At 32.2% G+C, this 12954-nt stretch overlaps 3 protein-coding genes across 3 annotated transcripts in view; 1 reads left to right on the plus strand and 2 right to left on the minus strand.

Annotated features, from left to right (window-relative positions):
* Positions 1–1832: 1832 nt before the first annotated feature.
* TRIADDRAFT_18483 (uncharacterized protein) lies at positions 1833–4494 on the minus strand (the record flags this gene model as incomplete). The annotated part of the gene is made up of 12 exons (XM_002108950.1): positions 1833–2069; positions 2177–2318; positions 2409–2478; positions 2553–2632; positions 2745–2836; positions 2908–3060; positions 3152–3220; positions 3302–3356; positions 3444–3701; positions 3852–3963; positions 4145–4208; positions 4402–4494. 12 exons carry the CDS (start codon positions 4492–4494, stop codon positions 1833–1835), a joined length of 1425 nt encoding a protein of 474 aa, XP_002108986.1.
* Positions 4495–6315: 1821 nt separating this feature from the next.
* TRIADDRAFT_52531 (uncharacterized protein) lies at positions 6316–9346 on the plus strand (the record flags this gene model as incomplete). The annotated part of the gene is made up of 15 exons (XM_002108207.1): positions 6316–6495; positions 6722–6907; positions 7053–7093; positions 7175–7224; positions 7320–7392; positions 7492–7555; positions 7657–7722; positions 7847–7953; positions 8204–8272; positions 8336–8447; positions 8560–8600; positions 8746–8766; positions 8871–8924; positions 9105–9174; positions 9254–9346. The coding sequence occupies 15 exons, from the start codon at positions 6316–6318 to the stop codon at positions 9344–9346; spliced, it is 1227 nt and encodes a 408-aa protein (XP_002108243.1).
* A 627-nt stretch (positions 9347–9973) lies between these two features.
* The window catches only part of TRIADDRAFT_52532 (uncharacterized protein), a gene marked incomplete at both ends in the record, with an annotated part of 4154 nt that continues 1173 nt past the window's right edge, over positions 9974–12954 (minus strand). Inside the window, 9 exons of the mRNA XM_002108951.1 lie at positions 9974–10023; positions 10340–10469; positions 10549–10724; positions 10843–10926; positions 11009–11081; positions 11159–11254; positions 11593–11665; positions 11936–11999; positions 12221–12371. Coding sequence (XP_002108987.1) covers positions 9974–10023; positions 10340–10469; positions 10549–10724; positions 10843–10926; positions 11009–11081; positions 11159–11254; positions 11593–11665; positions 11936–11999; positions 12221–12371 — 897 coding nt within the window. The remainder of the gene's footprint in view (positions 10024–10339; positions 10470–10548; positions 10725–10842; positions 10927–11008; positions 11082–11158; positions 11255–11592; positions 11666–11935; positions 12000–12220; positions 12372–12954) is intronic.

Raw genomic sequence — 12954 nt, forward strand, 5'->3', positions numbered from 1 at the left:
AATTATCCTATACAGTACAGCACGTATACGCATTTCATGATACGGTACAGTACAACACTTTATAACGTTCTTCAATTGCGGAGATCGTGAGCCTCATATGAAATTATATAATATTTGTGGATAGATGTAATTACGCGCATATGGAGGCTATATCATAGAGAGTTGCAGCAATCCTTTAGTTCATGCATGCAATAAATGCTGTAGATAATTCATCCCTTAGCTATGGATTATATAGTATTATTATGTTAACAGATAGCTTAATGCAATACGAAAGCCTTATTTTCTTACCAGTATCAATATGGATTCGTGTCATCACCGTCAAAGGAAGTTTGGTTTCAACTATTCCGAGCCGGCGTATCACGTTATTTCGTAATTTGTATTCAGTCAAATAAGAAACAAAAGTAATACAACTATCAACGGCAATTTAAGTGATTTCTATTCATTTTATAAAGTCGTGACATCTGTCTCCTAATCTTTCATCCGTAAAGATTCATTTTATCACTCACTTCCCTGCTGCATCAGTTTACTATGAGCTTTGCAGAATTTTCTGGATAACGGCACTAACTGATCAACAGAAGTTAAAAAATGCAAATAGGTAGTACAGTATACAGTGGTCCATATTGCTCGCTGACTAATATTGGTGTGTTACCTTATTGTGTTAGCCCTAAATAGCACAAACCACCGTACGGGTATGTAACAGTCTGTGCATAACGATAACCGCTTAATGAATTAACTTAATCAGCTTTTGTTCTATATTTGACTGCTGATAGTGTGACAACAATTATACGAACTCTTTTTGGAGTCGAATGCCAGATTTTTTAGACTCTTTGTAAATACTGTAGATTCCTGATATACCTGTCACATAACTGGATTACGGACGCCTGTTGTGCCAATGAAATTGTAATTCTTTCTGCACCATGGGTTAAGCGATTTTCGCCCATACGCCTGCTTTTCTTGTTTTTGATTAACATGATACTGGACACATAAGCCACTGTTTGATTATCTCAACTTCAATTTATTAATGAAATTATTAAAATTGCTGGATTTGTACACAAGATATTAAGAATCACAGTTCAACTAGTCAATAGAATTGACAATTGCGAGCATCAAGACCTCCAGTCCCTGATGTGATGTACGAAGGTTATTACGGGGAAGGAATCTACGAGTGTCTTTCGTAGACCGACAACTACGTATCTTATGGTCATGGGCAAGATTTTTGTATTGAACATGATATTTATTGTTAAACGGTTACTACCTTTATATGACGATTGTAAGCACTCCCTAAAAAGCAAATTTTATAACAATATACAGTACAACGTACAATGTATCGTATCTGCACTCATGGTTAATCCAGAGATGAATGAACGGAGCAGTACACTTCTTAAACATCAAGAAATTTGTGATTTTAGAAAAAATACCATAGCTAGAGTCATCAATATCATAGAAAATTTTAATACGTTCAAATTAAAATAGGGAATACTAACTCCTAATATGATTATAGCAGAACTTATATTAGCATTAGTTATTTGATGAATCATTAATCATATGTCGGTGCAAGGCGAATAATAAATATGAAGCAACGCATGTATCAAAGGCCAGTTCATAAGGCTTTAGTTACTTCCTTAACGCCAAAAAACATGTAGTCATACGCCAGGGCACCTATTCAGTTGTACAGGCTACGGACAGCTATTTACTTTTTCAACAATATACAATACTTTAAATGTTAATATCGGTAATAAGCATTAACAATCCTATAGGAAAATCAATGTTATAGGTGCTTGAAATCTAATAATTTATATAATCCCTATATAAACTTATTTTAGATGTTTACATTATGAGCTAAGGACTGCAGACCGTTTCTCTTCAGAACTTTTGTCAACAGATGCGGATGGAGATTCTGAAGGAGGAGATGGTAAATTAGCTTGTTCGTCTAATTCACTGGACACACTTGGTGCACTAGGTTCAGCAGGTGAGCTTAGTCCTTCATTTTTGTGGCTTGGCGTTTCTTTCCATGAACTTGTCTCTCCAATTTGAAGCATTGCATTTAGCCTATTACCAACCTCTTCCATCTAGTATAAATACAATATATATATATATATGTAAAATTACTTGACTAATTGACCGTTGGTATAAAAAATCCACAGCACAAATTTTACAAATACTCGGAAATAATTACTTCGGGATCGACATCATTTGATTTTACTTCTTTTAATATTGTTAGCTTGTCTTCAAACAGTCGAAGTTGTTTTATTGCTGAACGTTTGTCTCCCCAGTTATACAAGGCAATTGCATAATCAAGATTTACAAGTGGATCGTAACTGCAAATAAATCCATTAAGTAATAACGTTCGTATTACTATAAAATTTTTCATTGTGTTAGATAAAAAGTCTAAAGGTGGAGGGCTTTACTTGTCTAGCATGCAAGCTTGATCGTAGGCTTTTTTGGCGTTATTAGAGTCTTCCAAATGTGTCAGACATACTAGGTTAGGGAAAACGTATCATACATTAGTTTCCTTCTTATTTATCATAAAACTAAATCGCAAACTCACTCACTTGCAAGTAACATATATAGCTGGCCAAACTTTGGACGTAGGTTAATAGCAGCGCTGAGGTAGTGAAATGCTGAAGCATATCTAGTTTATTAAGCCAGTAAAGCAAAAATCATCGTATGTTTCAAGAAACTAATAGCATAGCAATTATTTGTGTAGTTTGATTTGTATTGGTTTTATAGTATAAGAAGGATACTGTTGCATTGTTAAATGAACAAGGCCCAGATTATACATTATCTTCCATTTGAAGGGCGACAAGTAAGCAGCTCGTTTCAGGCAGCTTACAGCCTGTTTAGAGAAGAAGTTACAACCAAAGTTAATCATTTTAAGGGTGTACGGAACTGTACAATTATAGTTACCGCAACAAATTTCTTCTTTCCAAAAAAGCACATTCCAATATTGTTCCACAGTGGCGGTGATTCAGGTTCAACTGATGCTGCAATTCGATATTTCATAAGAGCAACATCAAAATCATTATGAGCTTGCATCATGGATCCAGCCGCAAGTATAGCCTAAGAAGAAATGTAGATAAATTTTATTAGTAATAACGTAGTGTACAGTTGCTCTTGCTTGAGTATCATTATTATAGCACCATTACAGTACCTTCACATTAGAGGGGTTATAAATTAATGCTTGACCAAGTTGCTCGAAAGCTTTCTGATTTTGTCCAATCTACAGCATAAGAAGTAAGGCATTAGCATAATAATTCGTGATATCATTAAGAATTCTTAAATCGAACTTAGAATGACGTACCTTAATATACAATAGCCCAAGAGTAGTCATGATTTCTGTATTTTCGGGAGAAAATCTACGGTTTCCATTTTTAATATATATGTGAATTAAAGTATTTAGCAAGAAGTAAAGTCATAAGAAAATAAGATATATTTAGGCATACTCGAGGGCTTGTTTATAAGTATCAATGGCGATTTGTAAGTTCCCCTCCAAGGCAAATACACGGCCAAGATGTATATAGGAAATTTCGTGACGGTTGTTATCAATAGCAGCTTTAAGGTATTCTTTAGCCTTTGTAAATTCTTTTAAATATAAATAACAAATTCCCTGATTATGCAGAACTTCCCAGTCAACTGACGTTTGCTGACGAGAAATTTCGTTGTATACTTCTATAGCAGCTTTATGCCTAGCTAGTAAAAACCTGTACAGGTGAAAGAGGGTTTAAAGATTTAAAATACATATATATAATGAAGTGTCTTCAATCAGATGTGAGACCTTTAATATACGTCACGGTGCATATAGAATATTTATTGACTACTTTTAGGATAGGCCAAACAACGTTAGTACTTACAAAGATCTTGCAACCTGTTTTAAATTATCAATATTTTTAGGATTTAAAATGCTAGCTTTCTGAAACATTTCCAAAGATTCTTGAATTTTGCCCTCTTGACGAAGAATTAGTCCTAATCGATTTAATATTTAAGTTTATGAAATTGCAAATTTAGATCAGCATACCCTTCAATAACTTTTACTTTAAGAGTACTCAAGTTGCCGGATTATAGAGTGCAATTTACAGTTGTAATATCTATTTGAAGTCAGGTATATAAATAATTTTATAATTGTACTCAACGAGCGTAAGATTACCCTGAACATAGATTGCGTATTCACATAAGCCATGTGTTTCAGCTAACTGTTCCTTAATCAACGCCTATCCAAAAAATATTTAAAAGAATAAGCATTTCGATTACTGTATACAGTAAATTGATAACCTAACGCCGGTTACTATCGACGAATTTATGGTTGCCATAGTAGCAAAGTTAACGAAGTACAGTATAGGTAGACTTCCTAATTGAAAGATGATTAAAGTTGTTTCTTTACAGTTAATAAATGTATCATAGTACCTTGCAAGCATCAAATTCTTTCTTTAGGTAGTGCATATGAATAAGCCAGTTTCTTCTTTCAAAAATCGACAGTTCAGGGGCTATGTAGAACATTTTTCACTTTTAATTTTAATAGAGTACGGTACGAATATGTATTTATAAATAAAATAATGTTATTAAATGTGAAATTGCGAATTTTAACATTAAAATAAGATAATATCAATTCGGCGGATAGCTTTAATTTTATTACAGTAGATATATACTGTATAATATAGACTACATAATGTATATGTTGCTGTCGATATATATAATTTTGGTGTTTCATCAAATACGTATAATCAAAAATTCGATATTAACGGTAAATAAGTAAATCGGACGAAAAGAAAAGTAAATGTGTTATAGGATGGTACAATGTTATAACTGATATACCCGTTTTCTTACTATCAATTAATTGATAAAAAATATTCTGATTACTTTACGAGATTGATAAGGAAAGAATTGTCTGAATTTCTTTAAGGGTTTTCGTTCATATAGAAATTATATACTGTATTTGCTATTGATTTAGGTTATGCTGAACTTTACATCTTTGACTACAGTATATTCGGAATTTCCATACCTTTGACTGGTCTCTTGGGCCTAGAACCTTCCGTAGGCTTTCTTAACGATCCAGACTGCTTTAATTCTGAATCTTTAATTCCTGTATCACCTCTGATCTCATTTGATGAACTCTCTCCCCCAGTTGTTTTAGCGGTCTGTTGTAGAGTTGCGTCGGCCATTTCGTGTTTTAATTAACTTGATTTCTTGAAATACTAAAGCACTAAATACTGTACTGTACAGTATTGGATTTATCGAGTACTAAGTGAGCGGTATGATACTTCATAGTACTGTACTGTACTGTATTGAATGTTTATTTTTTTCTACAGTACAGTACTGTACAGTACTTCTACTGACAACCGTACGGTAGGTACAGTACAGTACAGTATAGTACTGTACTGTACAGTATAGTACCGTGCTGTACTGTACAGTACATGAATACATAGTGCTAGGGTTCAGGCACTCCTGAATTCCTCTTCCTAGTGAATAATGCACTTCCCTCACCGTACCTGCACACGGTGTACAGTACCTGCAGACTGTACAGTACAGTAAGAATGTACTGTACACTGTAACATAAAGCACTAGGCCAGCAGCAGTTCAGCTGTTCTCAGGCATCCCTACTTCTACTTCTAGCTGCATCGTTGTTTTGCGTTCTTTACAGATAGTTTTATTTTCTACTGCTAATTAATTAATTTCTATATTATAATGGGAAAGTCTGACTATCTATCAACATTGAAAGATTCAAGCGAACTGCAAAATATATATGATAGCTTACCTGTAATAAATGCACAATCAGCTTATTTTGAAGTTATTCAGAAGATTGACAGGTGATGTGATATAATACTGTAAGTATTTAGCAAATGAAGTAATAAAACGAAGATACTCACTCGTACAGTAGCGCTAAATTTGTGAATATCAGATTATTACGCAGTTATGCAGTAAGGGCCCTAATACTTCCATGTTTTTATACGAACATGTTTTTGGTACGAAATTAATTATGTTCGATATAGGAGCAAATTGTACTTAATAATTAAATAGGTCTAAAGTTTGATATACGCTTATAATTATTAATTAATTAATTATAATTATTAAGATTCCTGTATAACCAATTTTCATAGTATATCAATTCTATATATTACAGTACCAATGCTATAAATACCACGTAGAAGTGCGTAACTTAATGTGTGCTTTCCTGTGTTGTGTGTATGTACAGTATATGGCACTGCAAAGCACTTTTTATTTATTTTATTTCATTCTACTTCGTATGTACGCGTATATCATCATACGTACGTTCCTACAAAACAATGAAAACCGCAGTGTTCTGGTGTTAATTTCTAAATTATGCAATCACTTATTCGTAATAGCCATGCAATCTCAGATGAAATTGAATCGCGTGTCAGAGCTATCCTCCTACAGTTGGATAAAATTTCTACCGAATTCGAATTAGAACAATTTCAGGATGATTTTTTAACAGACAATATCGAGAGCATTAAGATATCGGATATGGGTGCCTCATATCAGGTAAGTTGAAATATTAATGGATTTTTAATACTATTAATCCTAAGTAATAACAATTTAGTTATTTACTATTAGTTGTAAATGCTGATTATATAAATTCAGGGTACTGTATGTATTCGTACGTATTAAAAATGCGTTAATTTCTGTTAATTCTGCAACTCTACTTCAATTTAATATCTTACATTAGCCTATGCTCTAAGAAAGCTATGTTATTTATTTATTATCTCAGATGGTCAACCTAACCAACTGTAAAATCATAATAAATGTCTTTCAACTGCATCAAGATGAGCCTGCAGATGAAGGTTTAAATGATGATGATGAGAATATAGTAGCTGCACGTCACTGGATTTTACCATCTACATACTTACATGATACGTGGGATAGTTTAATTTACGAGGATAATATTAAGGCTAAGGTTATGCTTTTTTCTACTAACATTAACAACTTTGAAATTAGTTCTTGATGTAATAATAAACTGGCGCCTTTTTCAAGAACGCTATCGAAATTTTTGATAATCCATCTAAATAAATTAACATTGATACAAATTACTCACTAAACAGCTTTTAAGCTACATTTCTACCACTCTACTCTTTTCGGACAAGTAAGGCTTCCACAATAAACTATGCTATAGCCTTGATTTCTCGATGCTATTAAAGAAATTAAATATATTCACTTTATTTAGGAAAGTAAACCAGGATCTAATAAATTGGAATAGGATCGTTTTATTGCATGGTAAGTACAATTTCTACCAAACATTAAGCAAAGTTGATTAAATTGCAGGTCAATAAACTCTTTCTTACCCGTTTACTGAACAATTTCTTCATTAGGCCCACCAGGAACTGGAAAAACGTCACTTTGTAAAGCATTAGCCCATAAATTAACCATAAGATTTTCCAAACGGTCAGAGTCTTATCTAGGGTTGTTAGACTATTTTTGAGTTTATATGTAAGAAAACGGCATTCTTTTGAATTTCGTTATATTTTGGTCTCCTTGTAATAGGTATAAATACGGTCAATTAATTGAAATAAATAGTCATTCGTTGTTTTCGAAGTGGTTCTCGGAGGTTAGAAAATCTAAATGTCGTTAGTATGACTGCTATTAGATCTATTTTTCGAACATTATACATATTTAAATATTAGTGCTTGACTTTCAATATTATAACAGAGTGGTAAACTGGTTATGAAGATGTTTCAAAAAATTCAAGAATTGGTTGATGATTCAGACGCTCTGGTATGCCTTCTTATAGACGAGGTATTTATTGCATTGCATTAAAATCTGTACCCTATTGTGCCTTCGTCAGAATAACTAATCTAAATTAACAGCTAAGAAAAAGAAAATCTTCTAACTACGCTAGGTAGAAAGCCTAACTGCTGCAAGATCAGCAGCATTAAATGGAACTGAACCTTCTGATGCAATTCGTGTTGTAAATGCTCTATTAACGCAGCTTGATCGTATTAAAAGGTTGACACGGTTTTGATGCAGTAGAACTACGCGAATAATTCACAACTATTTAACAATCTTTTAGATTCCTTTTATATCTTTAACAAGTCTTGTGTAAATATTTTAATATCAGTTTGGGATTACCATTTTATTGTATAAATTGGACAATGCATGAAATTACTACTGCTTTGGATGGATGTTTGTGTACTCAATGTATAGTATAACGTTAATTGTAACTAGTTCTTAGCTTGATTATTTGTTACAATTTTAGTTATCCAAATGTTGTCATCTTAACTACATCAAACATTACTGATGCAATAGATCTGGCCTTCGTTGATCGGTGAGAATTTTAAAGTAATTTCTAATTAAATACGTTATATTTAAATTATATTGGCTTGAAAAGATCTTCTCAAAATTTTATATTGCTAAGAGCTGATATAAAACAGTTTATTGGCCTTCCGTCAGTTAGCGCTACCATGTCAATCCATTGTGCAAGTCTTAATGAGCTCATGAGAGTTAGTAGTGAATATTCTCTATTGATACCCCATTTAAATGATACAGTAATCTGGTAATCTGGGAGTTTTATTAGGTACATTATCGGATTATTTTGACATATTACGAATTTAGGTTGGCATAATTACACCTCCGAAATTATTAATAGATAATAGGTATTTGCTAACTTACGAATTAAAGTATTGTTTCTTTGATGGTAAAAAGTAGTGGCATCTAGTTTAAAAGTGAACTTTACTTTGTAAGCCATTTTATTTATTTCATCTTTTGCTAATAATTAATAATATCATCTATATCATGCAGGATAATACTATCAAAAATCAGGTAAATTGATTCTTGGTATCAGATAATGGGTGCCTATTGGATTATACATATAGATATTTGAAGAATTAACGATTCGATTTAACTCTTTGAAAATCCTGCATTAGTTCTACCAAAGATGAGACGGCGAAACTTAGTCAAAAACTATTGGAAGTTGCTAGGTTAATATTATTTGGCGATATCGCGTAAAAATAAACTGCGCAATATGTTAATAACTTATTGAAATAGTTAAATTCTATAATTTACGTGCATATATGTTACTTTTTGTCTGGTGTAGTTTAGCAATAATTATACTGTAGTAATTAAAAATTAAAGTATCAAGTATTATACGTATACTGTAGATTGTGCAAAGGCAGGAGTGGCCGCTACCTAAAAAAACTTCCATTTTTAGCACACGCCTTAGCAATTCAGGTAATAAGTAATAAGCTATTTAATACGAGATCTACTTGCCAAAAAGCTAATCTGGAAAGTTTCGTTTTATTTTTTTAAGTCGGCAACTTGCAATATAAAAGATTTCATTGATGCTATGTCCAAAACTATTGAACAAGCTGATGGCGAAAAAGATTTGTTTACCACATCTTAGCGCACTCCCTGGGCAGTCGTCTTGAGTTTGTTGTGACTTATCAAGAATTATATATAATAATGCATGTACTGCTATATTGTATGATCACTTGATAAACTATGGCATTAATATTGCAACCGATAAAGATAATAAAGATAATACTTTAACGTATTTGATTAAAACTTACTAAAAAGTATTATCAAAACTGATTTTAGTATGCATAAAGCAATGAATTTTTTAAATTACGATACTTTGCTATGAATTATGCATATCCTAATGATTTTATCTTCCGATTGTAGGCATATTGTTAATTCGTATTAAATTAATCCGTGTACATTTTAATTTTACTGTTTATAATAATTGAATTTTTTAAGAACTTCATCATGATGCTATCACAGGATGTATTCTGTACAGGTGATATTAAGAGTGGTTCCATTAGATGCTTCGTTTTAAGTAGCTTTTGAATGATTTTGTTATATACTGCACATTTGAAAGAAAATATACTTTGAAAAGAATTAATGCATGAAGTTGTAGCCTTTATGCCATAATTATAGATAATTTACAATGAAAAGGCTAATTTGCCAGTAGCAATTCTTGGAATATAAAAATTAGAATTCATTTCGTTAAATTTTATACATTAGCCAATAGTTAGATTGTTTCAACTCGCTGATAGTTGTAATCCTTTGCGGTATTTTTCTCTACAGAATTATGAAAGAATTAATTTTGAGTAAGAATATAAGCAAAGCATCCAGCAGGAGCTATGTAGCTTAGATTGCTTATGATACATATTTACATGTGTAGCAGACAGCAGAACTATTGCACTCTATACGTTCATAATATACAATAGAGTAATTTCAATGAACATTACATCACAAAATAGAAGAATGTTTTTAGATTACACGAAGTATTCTATTATATACATCGTGGACTCTCTTCGATACAAAAAATAAGTATGGAATCTTGCAACACACCATAAATACAGTAGCGTAAGGAATAGAGCTGGCTTTTACTTACTTAAAACAGCCTGTGCCTTCATATATACATGTAGACTTATTCCCGCTATGCAAACAACCAGGCCCATAAAATTGATCAAGTTTATTTTATCGCCACCCAAGGTAAATGCTATACTCAATGTACAAATTTCCTGTAATTGTATATTTTTCATTAGGCGATAAAATTTTGCAATCAAATATAATTATTACACATCGAGACTTCAGTTGTACCTTAAAGATTCCAGAAATTGACAATGTCAAACCCGACGTTTGTAACACAACAAAATATTCCGAGAGACTAAGTAGAAAGCCAAGAATAGCACCGATTAGGATAAGAAAGAGAGTCCATAAAGCATCGCCAAGGTTAGCAGCCCGGAAAACCTGCGAAGAAAGTGCTAAGCTTGGTCCTATAAAAAAAGGAAAACATTCAATATTGACATCACTGATTCAATCAAGGCAATTTTACTAAAGCGCTATACTGAATCAAACGGACTAAAATCGATTATGATTAGGCATAATAATTACCTTCAATAAAAACAGCTAAAGGTAAAAGTGTAATAGCCATAATGGGTTGTAAGTGAAACATTAAATCTATAGGGTTAGCTAAACCTGAAGGGCAACGTTTAATAAAAGTTAGCATACTTCTGAGGCGTACTGAAAAATTACGCCAATTCAGGTATCATAAATTTACCAACTGATTCTTTCTGTAAAATTGTCTGAGCTAAAGCCCATCTCAATCCGCCAATAAAAGAAGCGCTTAGCACCTTAAATACGTTTCATCAATTGTTAATTAATAAATTATTTAGCACTAAAATTGTTATAGCTAGATAATGGTTGTTACCAGGATGAAACCAAATAGATTGAAGTCCGTTGATTGATACGTAAATAGCAGCAGCCCTCCACTGACAAGCGCAACGACAGAAATCTGAGACGCTTTCTAAATTAAGAAATTGTCGCTTATTTACTATTATTTATAGTAATTGAGTCATCACAGCAATAACGAATCTTTGTCTATGTATACGAGTATATGCATACGTCTTAGTAACGCCAAATTATAAAGATAGAGAACAAATAATTTTAATGATGCGATGAATCTTATCAATTAATACACCGCCCATCAAATTATACTCTTTACAGTAAAGTTGTACTATGTGAAGAAAACTTTTATACAATATCTTACGTTATCGATGATGAGATTTAAAATAATGACAGTATTAACCAGAAACGCAAGATCATATAAATAGGACAAAGTTAACAATACACCGCATTACATACAAATTCTTCAAGCCTGAACCATATCGAAAATCCAAGGATGAATATGATACAAGTTGACTTAGACATGGTATATCTATCAATAAAAATTACAGCAAAGTTATAGTATATCATATATCTAAAATAGTTTAATTGTAGCCTATTTTTATAATAATATTTATAATTTTTAAGCAGCAGTCCTTATAACACATGCAAGGATCGATGATTAATACTATTGCATTGATCACGAATTACAGTGTAGCATCTATCATATCACTGTGTCAACCAGATCCGAAAACTGCTCAATGTTTTTCACATGACGCATCTATAACTTAGTGCGCTTTAAATGTATTAATATTTTACTTACAATGATACAGTAATAAACAAGAAACTCCAATTTGAAAGGCCAATATCCAAAGCTGTTGATATTGCTATAAAGGGGTACAGTAAAGCGAAAATGGAAAAGTTGATAACAGAAAAACTATCTGAGACACGTATTGAAATATTCATGGTATGGTATGAATATAACAAACTATTTATTACACATATTAACTGTGTATAATAAGTAGTTCGTTTAATCGATTGTCATTATGAATAGATTAATTTTTCACTAGCAATGAAGAAGAATTATAAAAAAGTGATGTTTGATTACCTGTGGGTGAGACTCTTCGAATATATGATTGCCACGATAGCCAAACGGTTCTTTGATCATAAACTAAGCGATAACACTCACGTATGAAAGCGGTGATACCGAATTTCACTAGTATATGAACCAAGGATATTGATAAAGGGAAGTGAAACCCCTACAAGAAGAGTACAATAAAATTATTAATATATAGATGTACTATAATTAGCGTACAGTATATCTTAGCGCAATACTGTATCATTTACTAACACGTTAGCTGTTAAATGCTGTATCATCACAAGCAATAACATTACTAGAATTCTTACAACTAATAAGTCAGTTGGAGGCTGAAATAGACTACTCTCAATTAATAATTGAAATGATTGAATAAACGATAAAATACTTGTATGCTTGAGTATGTTATATAGGTATACTTTAAAGCATATTTTAAATATTAATCAGAGTACCTTGAAAAGAAATTTCAACTCTTGAAGCTTAGGCTTCCAAATGTTGTAATACTAACATAATTTTTAATATTACAGTGCTATTTAGTATATTGATCCAAGTTTAACATATGACGTCTAGCGTAATCAGTATAATAGCTAAATCTGTATTGCAACTCAAAAACTGTACTTAAGCAATACTCGTAAGTAAGCCTCTACTACGGAGCGGGAGACCACCCGTCAATTATACAAAGTTTGTTAGTCCGTCTATTGGACTTGATCCTGTTATACTTTAGCGCTATCAAACTTGCTTATCGT

Source organism: Trichoplax adhaerens, genomic scaffold (assembly GCF_000150275.1).
Source record: "Trichoplax adhaerens TRIADscaffold_1 genomic scaffold, whole genome shotgun sequence".
NCBI lineage: Eukaryota > Metazoa > Placozoa > Uniplacotomia > Trichoplacea > Trichoplacidae > Trichoplax > Trichoplax adhaerens.